Source organism: Sinohyriopsis cumingii, unplaced genomic scaffold (assembly GCF_028554795.1).
Source record: "Sinohyriopsis cumingii isolate HCF-2022 unplaced genomic scaffold, ASM2855479v2 utg002115l, whole genome shotgun sequence".
Classification (NCBI taxonomy): Eukaryota; Metazoa; Mollusca; class Bivalvia; order Unionida; family Unionidae; genus Sinohyriopsis; species Sinohyriopsis cumingii.
The window spans coordinates 665449-688193 of NW_028316133.1; the positions used below are offsets into that span (position 1 = coordinate 665449).

At 33.8% G+C, this 22745-nt stretch overlaps 1 protein-coding gene across 4 annotated transcripts in view; it reads left to right on the plus strand.

Moving 5' to 3' along the window:
• LOC149771134 (uncharacterized) overlaps positions 1–22745 on the plus strand; it is a 106548-nt gene that overhangs the window by 50608 nt on the left and 33195 nt on the right. For 2 of the 4 annotated variants that reach the window (XM_089948844.1, XM_089948845.1), the window contains exon 6: positions 14181–14321. The exons of the other annotated variants lie outside the window; for them this stretch is intronic. In XM_089948844.1, coding sequence (XP_089804970.1) covers positions 14181–14321 — 141 coding nt within the window. The remainder of the gene's footprint in view (positions 1–14180; positions 14322–22745) is intronic. 4 annotated transcript variants of the gene reach the window in all.

Here is a 22745-nt window from a genome sequence, read left to right on the forward strand (position 1 = left end):
GAGATAAAATATTTACTTCTTCCTGATGAATTTAGCATTGGATAACTTTATATTTGTTTAACCTTTTTAAGATCAATGCCTTCTAATTTGAATGACTAGATATTTACATCTTTTTGGAATGGGTTATCTTCCGAAGTTGTATTGCAAAATCGCTCTCTATATTTTATAATAATAATAATAATTAATAATAATAATAATAATAATTATAATTATAATAATAATAATAAAGACTAAATTTTGAGAAGGTAACTCAATTAGTTACAAACTCTACCTTGAGGCCTTCTCTCTGTTATGTATAATATATATAGTATATATAACATGATGTGAAGAATCTGGTTTGACATTAAGTAATTAAGTGATTTTAAAAATCAAAGTATCAATCCTGTAACGTATGCACAAGCATCTGTGAACACATAAACATATATAAAATATAATCCTGGATTGAAAGATGAAGCAAAATTACAGAAAAGAAGGCAGTATTTATTTTACTTGAACTGTTCAATTGTCTAAAGATTTCATCCACTTGAGACATTGGTTATGAAAAGAAGAAATGCTAGGAGCTTGCTTTATGGCACTGGGAATGTTGTTCCATACCAGTGGACCAGTATATTGAAAACTTTTTTCCTTTTTTGGCCTTGGTATAATGTAATTTTTACTTATGGACCTTAAATTTGGAGTACCATCAGCATCACTTTAGTGAAAGATATTGCTTAGATAGACAGAAATTGTTTTTTTCTGGATACTTTGTACATCAATTTGGCCTTTCTAAGAAATATTCTTTAATGTATTGTTAAAATCTTTATAGAATTTATTTCATTCTGGAAATTGTCTATACATCGATCTAGAATTAAATGGCAAGCCTTCTTTTGGAATCTTAAAATTGTTGTTATGTTTGAATTTGATTTATTACCCCAAATTACATTCTAATAATCCAGATATGGCTGAATATAACTTTTTTAAAAGAGGACTCTATACTGATGGGGAATGCATGTTTTGATTTTCCTCAGTAGCCAGAAATAAGAATTATCCATTTCTGAAACATGTTTAATGTGAATAGACCAAGTAAGATTGTTATTTATTTTTACCATTATATTTTTTGAACTTTATACTTGACTCAGCACTATATAGGATGCAGACAATCATCAGATTCTTCTGGAGAAACATAATCATATGTTTTAAAGAATTTTCCCATGTGTAACCTTCATCTTGTATTGTATATATTACATTTTGCATAATTTTATTTCCTTTACAATTTGTAGTTTGTTTTGTTGTACTTCATATTTTCATTTATTTGAAAGAGTCTATCTTCCTATTCTGTGCAATTTAGTTTCTAATATTTTGTGTTTGCATGTGACTTTTTGTTATATTTTTAACCAGTTTTAACAATCTTAGTCTTATTGCTATGGTGTCTGAAGTGTGGCAGTATTGTCTAGCACTGGGGCATCATGCTGCAGATATGTAGCACCCAGGCACATTATCCTGATACCAGGCCATCCAATCCTAATACTAACACCTCCCAGATCCAGGGCAGACGCTCTAACCATTTAGCCACCTGAGTGGTCTTAAATCTCATTAATTTTACCATTAGTTGGCAACAAATAGCCACATTTATGCTGAGGTGCTCTAAAATGCTACATACATACACACATTCATACAAACAGCCTTACATTCATGTATGCATACATATCTAGAGAGACGAAAATTTATAAATTTGAACAGATGGCTGTAACACTATTTCCATCTTTTCTTACAGAGAAGCAACAAAACATCGCAGTAAATGGGCTACTCTCAACTACTCAACTTGTACAATGTGGTTTACCACAGGGTTGAGTTTTAGGTCCCCTCTTTTTATCTTTGTAAATGATTTTTCGTCTTTACCTATAAATAATGCTACAACTATAAAGTTCTATGTCGCACAGTTCTTTTTAGTTGAACTACATACTAACTTACAAGGCACTCGAGATGATTGTAAAGTTCATGTAAACTGAATTCATTGATTCTAAATACATGAAAGACTAAAATTATTTTGTTTAGGGTGGCCGGAAGAAGATCAAGATTATCTTAAGCAGCACTATATCTTAGAAGAATACCTCAGAAACTGTAACACATGACAGGTTCTCAGTGTGCATGGAATGAACACAATCATTAGATATGTAATGAAAAAGGTTTCCTGTCCACTGTTATTAAATATTAAAAGCTTCCCCCATTTCTCACCATGTTAGTTTTATAAACGTTATGTTCAGCCATTCTTTAATTATTGTAATATGGTATGGGAAACTGTTACCAACCTTATCTCACTAAAGACTTGAGACTCACAAATGAGCATTTAAGATTATACTGTGTGAAAATTATACCCAGTTTATTTAGATGTCTCCAGTGGCCTAATGGCTTCAGTGTCCGCCTCAGATACGGGAGCCAGTGGGTTCAAATCCTGGCTGAGTCATACGAAAGACTTATAAAATTGGTCCTAACAGCTACCTCGCTTGGCACCCAGCATTAATAGGCTAGTGTTAGGACTGGCCAGCCTGGTGTCAGGATAATGTGACTGACTGGGACGTGATACTGTATGTCTGAGGCATGATGCCCCAGTGATAGACATCACTCTAAACTGCCACACTGCATACAGCTTAGCAATATGACTGAAAGGTTGTTAAAGCTACGATAAAAATCCAAAACCACACACGTGGACACACATATTTTATTTATGCAATGGACAAACTATAAGAAATTTCATTCAAAGAAAAGGTATTCATGAGACAGACTAAGCTTATGTACAGCGTTTCAAATCATGCGGGTCCTCAGTAATTCATTTGTTTATCCGCTCATCTTGGCATAATGCCCATTAATTCAGCCTATTGGCTTTTATATAGGATGAAAAGATTTATTTATCAGCTCATCTAACCATAATGTCAATTGAATTTATGGCAGGACTCTGCATCTGTTATGCATCGTCAGTCATGTGTTGTCGGTCTGTGTTGCTAGTTTCAACTTCATCAGAACTGCTGGATCAATTTCAATCAGGCTTTAAGAAATGTTCCTCAGGAAATGCTCTAAAATGTTTTGAGGTAGATCCACTAGTATGTGTTGGGCCTCAGTAACATCGTAAACCAATCAAAATATTTATGATGCATTTTCCAGATGTCTCAGTGAGTTTCAACCAAACAATTTAGGTATGTTTCATATGACATGGTGGTTCCCCTAATAATGGTGCCACTTCCTCAAGAACCAGTCAGAAAACCTAATTCTGAATTGTAATCTTAGAATGACTTAACTAATTTCAATCAAACATGGTTTGAATGTTTCATATGATTTGCTTAATCAAATTTGTGTCTGGGATAAGTCCTTTGTAGGAGTGTTTCTGTGGATCTTTTATCAAAATTGTGTCTTATGGTTCCTCTCCAAGCAACAGTTTGGTTTCCTTACCAGTGGGTGGAACACTGTTTTTGATTTTTCTATAGTAGAAGTCATCTAGTTAATATGTACATGCTCTGAGATACTTTTTGCAACTGTAGGTGTAATTTTGTAGAATTTGATTACAAATATCTTTAAATGGCATTTATTCACTTTATTTCGTGCCTTGTCCATTAAAATTCCACTGAAGAGTATTGTATAAAGAAATTCCTCAAAAAATGCTCAGAGGCAAAATTCAGTGTCAAGCAAGTGGGTTGATCTCGTTTAAGCTGGTTTTGTCGTGCGCTGTGACATAAGAGGGAATGTATCTGCGGTTGGGAAGAAGTTGTACTACAAGAATAAAGAGGGATATGATGATGTCATCATTTATAAACAAAAACTGGGAAAGCACCAGCAGGAAAAAGAGACAGACAAATAAAAGCACACAAGACCAATAAATTGAAGACAATACTGTTATTTCAAATATATCTTCTGTATGGTATATCATTATTTTATCTCAGTTCATACATAATACCTATTTTTCCCATACAAATATGTTCTTTGATCCACGCAAAAGACAGTAGAAACACTGCTGTCAGTTCAGATTAATTTAGCTAAATTTTGTCATGCTAAATTATCATTTTGAAGAAATGTCATATGTACATATTAAGAATAAAACTAATTGTAGTTTAGTCCTCTATCCCATTCATAGCTGAACATTCATACAGGAGAGGAAGGAAAATGTGAGTGACTTGTTCACACGATTGTACTTTGACTCCCCCTGCACTAGTAACAGTTCACTCCAATAAAACATTTTTGACCCAATCTAATGCCTAACTGCCATAGTGAAAGTCCATATCAATCGATAATATTCATTTGGAAATTTTGATATGACCGTTAATGTGCAGATCACTTAAAAATCTTGCTTAAATAAACTTTATTATAACTCTATTTTATGATTAAATTTTAAATCTAAAATTGGCTTTTAAATTTATAGCAGTAAATGCGCTTACATGATGCGTGTGACTTTTACTATAGAATGGGTTGGCAAATTTTGATATAACTTGCTACGATTATTTTACTTAGTTCATGCTCTTAAAAATTGACTTCAGAACAGCTCTCATAGCAACAGTGGTGCTTTTAAAGCAGCTATATGGAAAACCTATTTTTAGTTTTAATTCAGCTTGGTAGGAATGTTTATTTGGCCATGCTCTATCATGATTATGATCTGGGTGTCCTTTACACGTGTGGCTTCATTAGCAACGAAGTGGAAACTGATTTTGACTTCTTAAGAAAAGCCGAGATGTTTTCATCCAGACTTGGTAAAATTTTTAGAACTGATTCAGTAGTGTAGCTTCCATAGAAAACACATTGAAAACCTTTCTGTGAACTTCTTCATCATAACAGCCTAAATAATATTGATTAAACTTGTTATGTGTGTTTCTTAGGATATGCTGTGTCTGGTGTGACTGCCCTAGCAACGTTGTGGCATGCTTGCCCTGCATTTATGATAATATGAACATTTTCGTATTTCATGAAATTTTTCATTTTACTGTTTAATGATATTTCACGGTTTGGTGTTGAGTTTAACTATTAAATGCTATGAACTGTCATTGAAAATTCATATAAAGTGATAACTGAAACTTAAGTTCATGATCTGATTGAAAAGTTCAAGTTTCTTAATGGTATTTAATGATATTACTCATAACTGTATAATGACAAGCCATATTTTCAAAATAACATGAACTGTTGACAGCAGTGTAACTAAACTGAATGTATTTTTTTTTGTGTGTGATGTGGAGCAATGGAAACCATGCAGAATCAGAGTATACATGCACAGTAAAATTTATTATGCCCCATTTTAAGTGTAATTTAAGACTCTTTAGCATTATTTTCGAGTTTTAACCTTTTTAGCTTCTGAGAAACTTAGTCATGTTACCTAGCAGATCGTGTATTTATAAGAATATATATATATATATATATATATATATATATATATATATATATATATATATATATATTACATTTGTGTTTCTCCCTGAATTTGCAGTCACATTATATTATTAGCCTGAGTTGTTGGTGTTCACAAAAGAAAACAAAAACCAGCAAGAGTATGTTACTTATAAATTTGCCTAAACCACTACTTTGAAGCACATAACCAGGATATATATTATCATTAATTTACACACATAAAAAGATAGCTACTACTTAAAACAGTACCATTTATCACGTAATCAAAATAATATCTACTAAAATATTCCATATCAGACCAGGTTAGTGTGTGTAATGTGTAATTACTAATTTAATGTCATTGCTGGGCCAAAAATTACTTAAAGGTTTGTTAAAATACTTAGAAATAAGTAAATTACTTAGAAATCAAGTTTTAATGGTATGGTAAGTTAACTAAAGAGTAATATTTATACTAAGTAATTAATCAGATCATGATCAAGATATTTGTACTGCACTTAAATTGTGATCATGTTGGCTCAGGTGTTTAGGAACTTTTTTCTACTTAATTTGGTCAGTTAGAGATTTCTAAAGGTTGATGTGTGAGGCCAGTCAGTTGCTAAAATGGGGTTGGTTGGGATAATACGTGTTACATATGAACTGTGATAAGTCGAAGAGGTGATACTGACTTGACGGTATCAAATTAAGTGAACATAATATAATATCAACTAATCAGTATAATGGAACACTGAGCTTTTGGTTTTGGTAACATTACTAAGAATTTTTTATATAACTGCTTAATATACAATAAAAAAGCAGCATGAATGTATCTTTTTTAAACAAAAACACAAATATTAAATAAGGATTGTAACCAAACTTGGTATGTGTGTGATATGAATATGTGAGACAAGTAATGTGACCATCTAAGATCTTTGTTACTTACAGTGTGTACCTAGTGAACATCTTAGCACAAATATTTAAGAATTATTTTTCTACCTAATAAAGTTTGTTGGAGAGTTTTAAAGGCTGAGGCAGGGGGTAGAAGATTAATCTCATGCATGAACTTTGATAGTCAAGTAGGTGACACTTGGTTATTTAACTGTATCAAACAATGTATGCATAACATTATAAGCACCAATTGGTTAATCTTATTGAACTCTGAATGGTAGATCATTATGTCTTCCTCTATGGCCATAATTAACAGTTGTATATGTTCAGTTAAGTGTCAACCTTAACTTTTCAGTCACTGTTGTCATATAGTATCCATAATCTATAAAGCAATCAGATCCTGGTAAAAAAATCAACTTTCCTTGTCAGATACGTTCACTTGTCATATAAGTTCAGAATCAAAGAAAGATGAACAGCCACTACATATTATAGTGGGGTCTCAACCTTTAAGAATATCTTGGTTGTTTTAAGCTCTCTGCAGTTGAAAAGAATAAGTGTCACATAGAAACAGACTTCTAATTAATTTCATATGTAAATGTATATTTTGTTTGGTAATGAGCAGGGTTCCATCAAGGGTTTTAAAATATTGGGTCACTTGTTTCCTTACCTCTAGAAAAAGTGGGAAAAATTAAGTGAGGTGTAGGGAGGACCAGTCAAGTGAGGTGTTCACAGTTCAGTGTTCATTATTAAGAATTTTGTGAAAATGAAGATAGTATCAAGAAAAGTAAATCCTTGTACTGCCATATATAATTATATATATAACTTTGCAGGCGATGATTTCGCACTTTCGTCCAAACTAGAGAATGTTAACTGATAGCATTTATGTGACACTTGTTTAAGTTATTCTTGTAACTACATGTCTTCTGCCCCAAAATATTGAAATAAAGAAAAATATTTAAGATATTTAAACAACAGCACAATGTCATGTACATATCACACCAACACTATTTATGGGAACATAGTCAATTCATATAAGTAATATTTGAAATTACTGTATCGATAGAATGTACAGCTTAAGAAATAAAAATGTATAGATTTATTACCACCAAATTCATCACAATAAGTACTGCATTTTAGTTACCATAAGCATTGGCACAGTCATTAAATCATTTGGAGCTGAACAGAGCAGTAGAATGACACCTAGAGTCAGTCATAATCAACTATTGGGTTTCAAATGGACTTTTTTTATTTACAGCTCATGAAAATGAAATACATTATCACAACATCTGCCTATAAAAATAGGAAAGTGAAACAGTTTCACCAGTCAGTCATCAGATAAAAGTGTCCAGTAAACTTTATATGATGGTACTAAGGCATTGATAAACAGTGGTATACTAACGGTAAATGGCGCCTAGGGCAACGAAGAAGGCCTAGAAGGGTTTTGGCACCTTAAGACTGATGATGCCAATGGTTTTAGCGCCCTAAGACCTTTGGCGCCAGGGGAAACCTCACCATCTGTCCCCCCCACACCCTCTGTTAGTACACTGCAGTTGATAAACACTCTCATTGTCTCAACTTTTCTGTTGTTTGTCCTCAGTATTTGCAGTCCTTTCTCAGAAAATCTTTCTCAAAAACCAAAGTTTAGAATGTTTGGTCTTTTTCATCTTTCTGTCTTGTGGGAGGTTTGGAGTATGTGATATGTATAGGTAAAACAGCCAATCAGTATCTAACAGTTCAGAATTACATTATTTACTGGTATATTCATTTTTTTCCAGTCATGAAACACTTGCATTTGTTTTATATAATTTGTAGAATAGGCTGTTTTTGTGGCATTTTGCGCCTCAGGCGACCACAAAGTTGTTTCCTAGTTCACATTTTGTGGGAATCGCACATGCTAGATGCACGCTTGCAGTAGAGCATCAGTCACATGAAAGTTTTTTGTGTATTTCAGTTTGTTGATGAAAAAAATATATCCCTTAAAAATTAAAAAATAAAAACTTAAAAAAGGGAGTTGTTCATGCTATGTACACTGTATCCTGTAAAGTTAAATAAGTTTCCTTGACCAGCTCACCCTGGTGAAAACTCCTTCTTAAAATAACATTGGTGTCTTTTATGTGTCTGTATGTCTGTCAAAACTCTAAATAATCTCGGGTGTTAGAGTTCACATATTCCTAGAAGTAGCATAGAGAATTTTTTTAATTCATAATTTGCTGAGATTCGAACCCAAATTAGAGTACCCATTCCCTTGCCATTTTACATATTCCTGGAAGCAGTATTATCCGGGCAAAGTCAGCACATGATCAGGAAATGAGCCATGATTTATTTGATTGGTGCTAAGTGAAAGCCACTAATCTGAATGAGTCTTGGAGAGATGGTAATGGATGGGTCTATGCAGTCTATTTCAACCAGGTATCAGTTTGTGACCCATATGCAAATCATCATGACAAGTTTATTATTTTTCATAAAATTGTTATATTATTTTTATTATTATTATTATTAATATTATTATTATTGTTGTTTTTCAATATCCAACTACAACAATCACCTGGCAAAATACTACATTATATTCTATATGCATAAATTTACCAGATATAATTTTTGGTATATATATCAGTTTCTGTCTTAACATCATTGCTCATTATACATGATTTCCATGCTTTGCCCGAAAATATCTCAATAAATTTTATACTTACTGATGAACTTAAAATATTGTTCAACTTGTAATCAAATTCATTGACTGAGTTACACACAAGTTATTCTTAAAATTTAAAAGCAGAGTTATAGATTGACTTACACCCATGTTATTCCTAAAACTTGTGAACAGATTTATTGAGTTACAGCTAGGTTCGTCCTAAAACGTGTGTAGATTTACAGAAAGTATTTAAAGTATCAAAGTTCAGTTTTTTGAAAAATAATTCTGGTCCCTATAAAAATTAACTTTCTGACCCATGAATCATATGTAAAATATTTGGACTTGCATAGATAATCAAAGTCAAACATTTTTGATTTGAAAAGTGGCAACATTGTTTTTTCGGTTCCATAAATAGTGCACAGGACAACTGTAGCTGTTACAGTAGACGATGATTGTCTGTAAACATGAGTGTAATGAGGACCTACATCTCAGAGTAAGAAATGTGTCTTGATGAAAAACCAGTTGTACATATGTAGTTAGACCAATCAGGACTATAGAGAAAATAAAACAGAAAAGCAAACAGCGCAAAAGATGGTTCTGTAGATAGTTTGACATAAGAGAAAGATGGGGATCTTAAAACAAGCAACTGCAGTCACTGAATTATTGAGCTGGGATGATGAATACCTGGCGAGGAAGTCAAGTTCTCCCAGGTGGTAGATGAAGCAAAATAATCCTTCTTTGCCCCAAGAGCAAAGATAGGGTAAGGGGTGAGGTGGTAGACTGTTTTTTTTTTGTGTGTGGACACAAATGATTTCCACTAACAACCCATCACACCTGGACCTTTTCTTCTGTTGGGTTCACCTTCATCTCACCCACCAGGCCAGGTTATGGAGGAGGAAGAGATGTGGGCTTTTCGAAGGCAGGGAATGATCTATACAGGGCAGTCTCCACAGATGTCCAGAATGCTTATCTTTGCAGTCTCATGTTTCTACATTACAAGTCAAGATATCTTTTAGTATTTGGTCCATCCTTTCTGACTAGCTTTTACCCTCCCCCCCCCCCCAAATCATTCTCAAGGATGATGTATTTTGTAGTGGCTTATTTAAGAACTTAGGGTTTCCCAATCTACAGTACTTCGATGACTGGTTGATGCACATAGTCATCATGTGCCATCATGGAGGATTTGTCACACTTTGGGTGAGGGTGATTTGACTAGGCCTAATTAGGATAAGTCACACTGTATCCCAAAGAATCTCATTGATTTGGGATGAATTTTCTCACCTTCAAAGAAGAGTGTTCCTCCAGGCAGAAGCTCACAGATACTTATTCTCTTAGCAAGATTGGAGTAGAAGATATCGTTGCAGGCTCATCTCATTGGAACCCTTAATGCAGCCAATCCAGTTCTTGCCACAAGACCCCCCTGTCCATTCAGATCCTTTTAGGATCCAAATTGTTTTGCCGTTTGTCTTTGTGCAAAACTCAGGACAGGTTTCTGACCAGAGAACCATTCCACACTCTGGAAGTCCACACCTTCTTTACACTGATGCCTCAGATTAAGGCTGGGGTGGAGTGGAGTGGGTGGGGACTAACATAGAGCCTGAGGGAGTAGTTCTGCAGGGCCAGGATATCAAGAAGCTTCTCCCACACATATCAGTGGTCTGGATATATGGACTGTTTTTCTTGCACTTCATTTGTGTGTCAAGTGCATAATGCAGTGCTGCACCATGATAAATACAGACAAAATGTATCTCAATGCTCTGCTTGCAGATTTGGAGCATCCTCCACAAGACAGCATTGGAAGAGGTACTCTCAGCGCTTGTTACATTCCAGGCAAGAGACATGTTCTACAGGACAGCTTGCCCAGACAGGGCCTAGCAGCCTTCATAGAATAGTCTTTACACCAATCCGTAGCAGAGACATTTCGTTTGGAGAGAATGGCAGTGGTAGACTTGTTTGGAAAAAAGCTGAACAACAGGCTTACTGTTTGTGTCTTTCTAGTGCCACATCAGAGCATATTGGTGATGGATGCCTTCAATCTGAAGTTTTACGGACTATATGCCTATGCATTCTCACTCACCTCCCAGAATAATTAATCATGTTCTTCACAAAGTCAGGACTTTAGAGACACATGTAGTCCTGATTTGTTCCCTTATGATCTTTTGGATGATGATCTCACTCATAGGTGATTATTCTCAAGGAGGGATCCGGTATTGCAGCACAGAAGGTTCCTCATGACAAGCATTCCTCAAATCCATTACTTTCATGCCTGGCTCAAATGATCTATCTGCAAGAATCAGTTTTCAAGCAAAGTTGCCAGATATATTGCTCAGGCTGGAAGGCAGTTGGCCTCAGAAGTTTACAATGGCAAATTAGTATTTTCTGTAATTAGTGTATTTGGAAATGCATCTATTCTATCTCTTTATCTGCAGAGCTTTTTATTTTCTTTGAAAAAGAGATTGTTCAGTATCAAACTATATGGACAATAGAGCAGCTCTCTCAAACACTCTTATATTGTCTATGAGCACCACTTTGGGGTCAAACCTCCATATGCCAGAATTAAGTATTTTGAGATCCAGAGACCAGTCTGTCACTTGTTAATACAGAGGTGTCTTTTGTAGTGTTTGTGTTGCTATCTAAACTTCTTTATGAACCTTTCAGTGAAGCTTCTTTGAGAATCTAATCCTTACGAGTTTTCCTCCTCTTCATAGTCTTATGTTGTGTGTTTAGGCCGTAATAAAGATTAACAAAAGAAAGAGTGAAAACAACAAGCTTTGAAAAATTTAACAAATAATTTATTTCCCTGGAAAAACACTGCAACAATTGAAAAAATAAGAACTTATGGTTTTAAGAATCAAATCCAAAAATAATCCAAGAATAATCCACGAATTAAATTTTAGAAGTCCTAGTAACGAAATGTTCTAATAAATTCAAGTTTTGAGTCCCGATGAAAAAATCCCAAATGGAAGGCGATGATGTATAATGTAGCCTTTTTGGTGCTGTAGTGCCTACAGTTCTTTGTTATTCCACAGGCAGTAATATTCCGGTGTTTGAATTTTCAAAAAATAAATGTCTTTGTCCAAGAATTCTGTATGAGCACTCAAATATTTCCAGGAAAAAGAAATAATCTTTTAGGATCCAAATAACTGAATAAAAATTAAAATATAACTCCAAACTGTCACAACAAAAAGAACACCATTACATCCCAGTGTACAGAAGCCCAACTGCCTAATTTCTTTGTAAACAAAGGTTATACAGTAACTTGAGATGCAAAACATATTCCTGGACGAGAGTCACGTGATTACATTCTATAATGGTTTAGATGGTATCTGCAAGTCTAATTGCACGTAGTCCAGTACAGCCTCTATTTAACTATTATCATTCACACATTAAAAATGAATTAAAAAAAGAAGTTGTTCACTTGATTCTCAATCAAGGCCAGGAACTAGGTCAGCATAAGATACAAAGTTTGGTGTTTACAACTAACAATCAGGTCAAACTAATTTTTGGAAAATATCAAATTCCTAGCAAAGAAAATTATGTTACTTTGACATATAATACAATTTTAAATTTTTTTTATATAAAACTTACAAACAATTCAATCAAATATAAATTAAATCAAATATGCATAATAAAATCTGAACGGAGATGTGAAATTCATGTTTCAACAGTGGAAAAGGAATTGTTTGAACTTCACTGGTAATTTTGAAAGAGATCTCTCCTTCTTTAACGTCAAAGCCCATGAGATCAGGATTATTGCTAGTTGGGCCTCTTTTAATCATTCATTTTTGAATCATGTTTGTAAAGCCATCTTCTGACCTTCGCACTTCACCTTGTCATTTTATCTTCATTAATTGGTGCATAATAGGGAAGGTATTTATGTTTTATGCCCAGTTGTCTTAGGCCGACAAGTTAACTTGTCCTTAAGTTAGCAGTAGAACATCTTACTGACAACAATGTCAAGTTCACTTGACAGCATAACATTTTTTCCTGGAAGAAACACAGATTCTAACTTTTAAAAAATGTTCATATGACAAGGTTGTGTTTACTAGTTTGTATAATCAATTCTCAGTAGTAGTGTAATCAATTATCATAATGTTTTCATTATATTATCATCAAAATTTCTTTACAGTGTCATTCAAGTGGTCTAACACCTTCAACACTGGGGGCCACATGGACCAAACATGTAAAGCCATACATGATATTTATATTGTGTACAACAGGCCACACAAAAAAAATGACATGCAAGCCACATTTAACCCATACTGGGCTTGTAGTTAGACTACTTTGCTTTAATTTATAGTTGTAATAGAGGCATTTAACCAAACTCTATGCAGCATATTAAATCATAATTTTGTGAAAGTAAACATTTGAATTATGTTTTTTTCTTATTCATGAAACCCATATTAGGTACATGTACTCTCCTTATATGCCATATTTAAAGCTGGAAAACATGGTTCACTCATCTTCAGTCTTAAGTGTAGCTATGTTCCATTTTTTCGAAAGCTTTATTATTTTCTTTATTTTACTTTTTAAATTTTAACATAATCAGTAGGTGCATTTTCATATAGTACATATTCAACTGTAAAGACACTTTCCATGGTTTTGTGATCATAATTTGTAATGTAAATTCTTCTGTGGAAAGAATACGCCGGTGGCAGCCATCTACATCAGAAAACTTCATCTACATCAGGAAACTGATGCTGTATCAGTATGTGAATAATAATTCATGCAATATTTGACTGATTTGTGACGTGTGTGTGTCCTTGACATATGAATAGTTAGATATAGGTCACTTTTCAGTCATGTTATATAATCAGCCACAAAATGGGAAATAATGGATTTTCACATTATTTTGTTTAAAGAAATAGGTGGAAAATGCCAGATTTTGAGCAATGATTGTCGTTATTCCTGAGAATTTTAAATTTCTTAAAACATTTAAAGCAGGTACATCTAAGCAGAATATCATCAAATTGTTTCTATTTTCAATCCTTTGTTCTGCAAAACAAAAGGATTACCATTTACCAAAATGGGGCCCCGAGTGGCCGAGTGGTCTAAAGCGCTCTTCGTTACGGATCACTGCCATCTCACCTCTGTCTGCGGCGGTTCGAGTCTAAGATTCAGCCAATGTGGGTATGTGAGAAAGCTTGCCAGTAGCTTCTCGTGGGTCGGTGGTTCTTTCCGGGGTTTTCCCGGGTTCTTCCTCCACCATTAATACTGGCCGCCATGTATAGCCTATCGTGTGCTGAAAAATGGCGTTAAACCCCACAACAACAACAACAACATTTACCAAAATAACAGGACATATTCTCATATTTGTTTTTAGAGTGCACTGAAACTGCAAAACAGGAAGATTTAGAAGATTTAAGGAAACATTGGCACAGTACTGATGCAGACATTGCTGAAATGAAAGAAACTCTTAAAATGATTCCTGACATCATGGAGAAAGGCAGAATTGGTGGACAAGGTATTCACTGTTTTAATTATGGAATAAAACAAAAGTGGTTACAAAAGTAAATTTGTTTGTCTACTACTGCTGCATATTTGCCTATTACAAGTATTTTAAAAAAGACTGCCTAAATATATTACTTATTCAGTTTGGTCAATATCAGAAAAAATACTTGTTTACCCAGTACATGAATATTCTATTTACATAGTTGCTGAACACAAAATGTAATGTCTTATTCCCTTTGAGTTTTGAAAATGGGAGTAATGACTTGTTTTTTTTTTTTTATATACAATATCGAATATTAGTCACATGCATTTTTTGCCTTAATTATTATGTAAACTTTAACTTAGAGATTTCAGTTATCCCTTATGTACCATCTACCTTGTTTAAACTCTACTGGTCATAGACCAGAAGAGCTTATGGGATGGTCTGTTGTCTGTCTTGTTTCATTTTCTATCATATATTGTTTGATGCCCAACCATTAGTTAGAACAAGCTTGTTATCACTACTCCCCCTAAACTGCTTGGAAGATTGTCATGAAATTTTGCACATTAATCGCATGGTCTACTTGGTCCCAAATGAAGATGGTGCTTTTTGAAAATCTTGTCTTTTTTAAAAATACAAAATAAAATGATTGTAACATGACTTTTTTGCATTTATTATTACAGTAAGCTGTAACTATATATAATTTAAGTTATCGCTCATGGAGCATCTACCTTGTTTTTTTTTTAACTCGGCTGGTCATATTGTGAGTCTTTCATTGTTTGTCCATCTTCCATTGTTTTGATGTCCATCCATCCATTAGCTCACATGTATTATCGCTACTCCCCATAAACTGCTTGGAGGATTGCCATGAAAGTTTACACATTGATCCCATGGTCTATTTGATCCTAAATGAAATGGTGCTGCTGACACATCCAGTATGGCCACTACAGCAGCCATATTAAAATTCTTGTTATCATGACTTTTACTACATGAATGGTCATATATTCATGGGTTTTTCACCAAAAGACTTATCATGATTTCTAGATAGTCCTAAATGAAAATGGTGCTGATCTGATGTCCATTATGGCCATGACAGCAGAAAATCATGTTATCATTAATTCTACTGAATATATGGCCATATCAACATAGGGTTTTCACTAAAATACATCTTATGATGTCTAGATAGTTTTAAATGAAACTTTTGCTGATCTGATGTTCACTATGACCACAACACTGGCCATCTTGAAGATCTTGTTATCGCTGCTCCTACTACATGTATGCTCATATCAATATGGGGTTTTCACTAAATGACTTCTTAAATTGTCTAGTTGGTCCTAATAAAAAAAAATTGTTATCTGACATGCAGTATGACTGCCATGTCAGTCATCTTGAAAACCTCCTTATCACATCTCCTGCTGAACAGAAAGTTATATTGACATGGGGGTTTACCAAAAGACTTCTTTAGGATGTCTAATTGGTCCTAAATTAAAATGCTAATCTGGGGTCAAATGTAGTAGCCACAGTCCACTAGTTTGAGAATCTTTTTATCACTACTTTTCCTGAAAGAATAGCCATATCTACTTCCGGGTTTCATTTAAAAAACTTTTTAAAATGGTGTTGATAATAAATTAACATGTTGATCATATTATATCCAATATGTGGCTAATTTATAAATCTTGTTTTATATGTTCCTCTTAAAGGGAAAGTCATTTTGACATTGGTGTTTCATCAGAGGACTTCTTGTGGTGTCTGCCTGGTCCTAAATGGCAACGACTGACACTCAATATGGCCACCGTAGTGGCTATCTTTATAACATTGTTATCTCTACTTCTCCCAGATGGATCGCTATATCAGCATGGGGTTTTCACCAGTAGAGTTTTTATGATACCTAGTTGGTTCTAAATGTTGGTACTAGCCATACATCCAACATGGCTGCCATGGTGATTGTCATGAAAATCTTCCTGTCACTATTCCCCATGAATGGATGATCAGTATGACATTGGATTTTGACCAAAATACTTCTGATGATGTCTGCTTGCAATAAATGAAAATATTGCCCATCAAATATCCACTATGTCTACTACAATCTAGCTATTTTGAAAATCTTTTTATCTGTTAAAAGGTAAAAATGGTCTTATTTTGAATTCTTGAAAATTCTTTCTATCCAGTAGGAAGTCAGTTGCTTAAAGAATTTTCACATGTGTAACCTTGATCTTATATTGTATACATTACATTTTGCATAATTTTATTTCCTTTACAATTTATAGTTTATTTTGTTGTACTTCATATTTTCATTTATTTGGAAGGGTCTATCTTCCTAAATTCTGGGCAATTTAGTTTCTAATATTTTGTGTTTGCGTGTTTTTTTTAAATATTGTTAACACAGTTTTAACAATCTTAGTCCTATTGCTATGATGTCTGTAGTATGGCAGTATTGTCTAGCACTGGGGCATAATGCCGTAGATATGTAGCACCCAGTCACATAATCCTGATACCAGGCCATCCAATCCTAATACTAACACCTCCCAGATCCAAGGCAGATGCTCTAACCATTTAGCCACCTGAGTGGTCGTAAATCTTATTAATTTTACCATTAGTTGGCAACAAATAGCCACTATTATGCTGAGGTGCTCTAAAATGCTACATACATACACACATGCATACAAACAATCATACATTCATGCATGCATACATATCTTGAGAGACTAAAATTTATAAATTTGAACAGATGGCTGTAACATGGTTTCCATCTTATCTTACAGTGAGGCAACAAAACATTGCAGTAAATGGGCTACTCTCAACTAATCAATTTGTACAATGTGGTGTACCACAGGGTGGAGTTTTAGGTGCCCTCTTTTTATCTTTGTAAATGATTTTTCATCATTACTTACAAATAATGCTACAACTATAAAGTTATATGTCGCACAGTTATTTTTAGTTGTACTACATACTAACTTGCAAGGCACTCAAGATGATTGTAAACTTCATGTAAACTGAATTCAGTGATTCTAAATATATCAAAGGCTAAAATTATTTTGATTAGGGTGGCCGGAAGAAGATCAAGATTATCTGAAGCAGCACTATATCTTAGAAGAATACATCAAAGATTGTAACACATGACAGGTTCTCTGTGTGCATGGAATGAACACAATCATTAAATATGTAATGAAGAAGGTTTCCTGTCCACTGTTATTAAATATTAAAACCTTCTCCCATTTCTCACCATGTTAGTTTTATAAACGTTATGTTCAGCCATTCTTTAATTATTGTAATATGGTATGGAAAACTGTTACCTACCATATCTTACTAAAGACTTGAGACTCACAAATGAGCATTTAAGATTATACTGTGTGAAAATTATACACAATTTATTTAGATGTCTCCAGTGGCCTAATGGCTTGAGTATCCGCCTCAGATTCGGGAGCCTGTGGGTTCGAATCCTGGCTGAGTCATACCAAATACTTATACAATTGGTACTAACAGCTACCTTGCTAGGCGCCCAGCATTAATAGGTTAGTGTTAGGACTGGCCAGCCTAGTGTCAGGATAATGTGACTGAGTGGGACGTGATGCTGTATGTCTGAGGCATGATGCCCCAGTGCTAGACAAGACTATAAGCTGACACACTGCATACAGCTTAGCAATATGACTGAAAGGTTGTTAAAGCTACAATAAAAATCCAAAACCACACACGTGGACACACATATTTTATTTATGCATTTATTCACTTTATTTCGTGCCTTGTCCATTAAAATTCCACTGAAGAGTATTGTATAAAGAAAGTCCTCGAAAAATGCTCAGAGGCAAAATTCAGTGTCAAGCAAGTGGGTTGATCTCGTTTAAGCTGGTTTTGTCGTGCGCTGTGACATAAGAGGGAATGTATCTGCGGTTGGGAAGAAGTTGTACTACAAGAATGAAGAGGGATATGATGATGTCATCATTTATAAACAAAAACTGGGAAAGCACCAGCAGGAAAAAGAGACAGACAAATAAAAGCACACAAGACCAATAAATTGAAGACAATACTGTTATTTCAAATATATCTTCTGTATGGTATATCATTATTTTATCTCAGTTCATACATAATACCTATTTTTCCCATACAAATATGTTCTTTGATCCACGCAAAAGACAGTAGAAACACTGCTGTCAGTTCAGATTAATTTAGCTAAATTTTGTCATGCTAAATTATCATTTTGAAGAAATGTCATATGTACATATTAAGAATAAAACTAATTGTAGTTTAGTCCTCTATCCCATTCATAGCTGAACATTCATACAGGAGAGGAAGGAAAATGTGAGTGACTTGTTCACACGATTGTACTTTGACTCCCCCTGCACTAGTAACAGTTCACTCCAATAAAACATTTTTGACCCAATCTAATGCCTAACTGCCATAGTGAAAGTCCATATCAATCGATAATATTCATTTGGAAATTTTGATATGACCGTTAATGTGCAGATCACTTAAAAATCTTGCTTAAATAAACTTTATTATAACTCTATTTTATGATTAAATTTTAAATCTAAAATTGGCTTTTAAATTTATAGCAGTAAATGCGCTTACATGATGCGTGTGACTTTTACTATAGAATGGGTTGGCAAATTTTGATATAACTTGCTACGATTATTTTACTTAGGTCATGCTCTTAAAAATTGACTTCAGAACAGCTCTCATAGCAACAGTGGTGCTTTTAAAGCAGCTATATGGAAAACCTATTTTTAGTTTTAATTCAGCTTGGTAGGAATGTTTATTTGGCCATGCTCTATCATGATTATGATCTGGGTGTCCTTTACACGTGTGGCTTCATTAGCAACGAAGTGGAAACTGATTTTGACTTCTTAAGAAAAGCTGAGATGTTTTCATCCAGACTTGGTAAAATTTTTAGAACTGATTCAGTAGTGTAGCTTCCATAGAAAACACATTGAAAACCTTTCTGTGAACTTCTTCATCATAACAGCCTAAATAATATTGATTAAACTTGTTATGTGTGTTTCTTAGGATATGCTGTGTCTGGTGTGACTGCCCTAGCAACGTTGTGGCATGCTTGCCCTGCATTTATGATAATATGAACATTTTCGTATTTCATGAAATTTTTCATTTTACTGTTTAATGATATTTCACGGTTTGGTGTTGAGTTTAACTATTAAATGCTATGAACTGTCATTGAAAATTCATATAAAGTGATAACTGAAACTTAAGTTCATGATCTGATTGAAAAGTTCAAGTTTCTTAATGGTATTTAATGATATTACTCATAACTGTATAATGACAAGCCATATTTTCAAAATAACATGAACTGTTGACAGCAGTGTAACTAAACTGAATGTATTTTTTTTTTGTGTGTGATGTGGAGCAATGGAAACCATGCAGAATCAGAGTATACATGCACAGTAAAATTTATTATGCCCCATTTTAAGTGTAATTTAAGACTCTTTAGCATTATTTTCGAGTTTTAACCTTTTTAGCTTCTGAGAAACTTAGTCATGTTACCTAGCAGATCGTGTATTTATAAGAATATATATATATATATATATATATATATATATATATATATATATATATATATATATATTACATTTGTGTTTCTCCCTGAATTTGCAGTCACATTATATTATTAGCCTGAGTTGTTGGTGTTCACAAAAGAAAACAAAAACCAGCAAGAGTATGTTACTTATAAATTTGCCTAAACCACTACTTTGAAGCACATAACCAGGATATATATTATCATTAATTTACACACATAAAAAGATAGCTACTACTTAAAACAGTACCATTTATCACGTAATCAAAATAATATCTACTAAAATATTCCATATCAGACCAGGTTAGTGTGTGTAATGTGTAATTACTAATTTAATGTCATTGCTGGGCCAAAAATTACTTAAAGGTTTGTTAAAATACTTAGAAATAAGTAAATTACTTAGAAATCAAGTTTTAATGGTATGGTAAGTTAACTAAAGAGTAATATTTATACTAAGTAATTAATCAGATCATGATCAAGATATTTGTACTGCACTTAAATTGTGATCATGTTGGCTCAGGTGTTTAGGAACTTTTTTCTACTTAATTTGGTCAGTTAGAGATTTCTAAAGGTTGATGTGTGAGGCCAGTCAGTTGCTAAAATGGGGTTGGTTGGGATAATACGTGTTACATATGAACTGTGATAAGTCGAAGAGGTGATACTGACTTGACGGTATCAAATTAAGTGAACATAATATAATATCAACTAATCAGTATAATGGAACACTGAGCTTTTGGTTTTGGTAACATTACTAAGAATTTTTTATATAACTGCTTAATATACAATAAAAAAGCAGCATGAATGTATCTTTTTTAAACAAAAACACAAATATTAAATAAGGATTGTAACCAAACTTGGTATGTGTGTGATATGAATATGTGAGACAAGTAATGTGACCATCTAAGATCTTTGTTACTTACAGTGTGTACCTAGTGAACATCTTAGCACAAATATTTAAGAATTATTTTTCTACCTAATAAAGTTTGTTGGAGAGTTTTAAAGGCTGAGGCAGGGGGTAGAAGATTAATCTCATGCATGAACTTTGATAGTCAAGTAGGTGACACTTGGTTATTTAACTGTATCAAACAATGTATGCATAACATTATAAGCACCAATTGGCTAATCTTATTGAACTCTGAATGGTAGATCATTATGTCTTCCTCTATGGCCATAATTAACAGTTGTATATGTTCAGTTAAGTGTCAACCTTAACTTTTCAGTCACTGTTGTCATATAGTATCCATAATCTATAAAGCAATCAGATCCTGGTAAAAAAATCAACTTTCCTTGTCAGATACGTTCACTTGTCATATAAGTTCAGAATCAAAGAAAGACGAACAGCCACTACATATTATAGTGGGGTCTCAACCTTTAAGAATATCTTGGTTGTTTTAAGCTCTCTGCAGTTGAAAAGAATAAGTGTCACATAGAAACAGACTTCTAATTAATTTCATATGTAAATGTATATTTTGTTTGGTAATGAGCAGGGTTCCATCAAGGGTTTTAAAATATTGGGTCACTTGTTTCCTTACCTCTAGAAAAAGTGGGAAAAATTAAGTGAGGTGTAGGGAGGACCAGTCAAGTGAGGTGTTCACAGTTCAGTGTTCATTATTAAGAATTTTGTGAAAATGAAGATAGTATCAAGAAAAGTAAATCCTTGTACTGCCATATATAATTATATATATAACTTTGCAGGCGATGATTTCGCACTTTCGTCCAAACTAGAGAATGTTAACTGATAGCATTTATGTGACACTTGTTTAAGTTATTCTTGTAACTACATGTCTTCTGCCCCAAAATATTGAAATAAAGAAAAATATTTAAGATATTTAAACAACAGCACAATGTCATGTACATATCACACCAACACTATTTATGGGAACATAGTCAATTCATATAAGTAATATTTGAAATTACTGTATCGATAGAATGTACAGCTTAAGAAATAAAAATGTATAGATTTATTACCACCAAATTCATCACAATAAGTACTGCATTTTAGTTACCATAAGCATTGGCACAGTCATTAAATCATTTGGAGCTGAACAGAGCAGTAGAATGACACCTAGAGTCAGTCATAATCAACTATTGGGTTTCAAATGGACTTTTTTATTTACAGCTCATGAAAATGAAATACATTATCACAACATCTGCCTATAAAAATAGGAAAGTGAAACAGTTTCACCAGTCAGTCATCAGATAAAAGTGTCCGGTAAACTTTATATGATGGTACTAAGGCATTGATAAACAGTGGTATACTAACGGTAAATGGCGCCTAGGGCAACGAAGAAGGCCTAAAAGGGTTTTGGCACCTTAAGACTGATGATGCCAATGGTTTTAGCGCCCTAAGACCTTTGGCGCCAGGGGAAACCTCACCATCTGTCCCCCCCCACACCCTCTGTTAGTACACTGCAGTTGATAAACACTCTCATTGTCTCAACTTTTCTGTTGTTTGTCCTCAGTATTTGCAGTCCTTTCTCAGAAAATCTTTCTCAAAAACCAAAGTTTAGAATGTTTGGTCTTTTTCATCTTTCTGTCTTGTGGGAGGTTTGGAGTATGTGATATGTATAGGTAAAACAGCCAATCAGTATCTAACAGTTCAGAATTACATTATTTACTGGTATATTCATTTTTTTCCAGTCATGAAACACTTGCATTTGTTTTATATAATTTGTAGAATAGGCTGTTTTTGTGGCATTTTGCGCCTCAGGCGACCACAAAGTTGTTTCCTAGTTCACATTTTGTGGGAATCGCACATGCTAGATGCAAGCTTGCAGTAGAGTATCAGTCACATGAAAGTTTTTTGTGTATTTCAGTTTGTTGATGAAAAAAATATATCCCTTAAAAATTAAAAAATAAAAACTTAAAAAAGGGAGTTGTTCATGCTATGTACACTGTATCCTGTAAATTTAAATAAGTTTCCTTGACCAGCT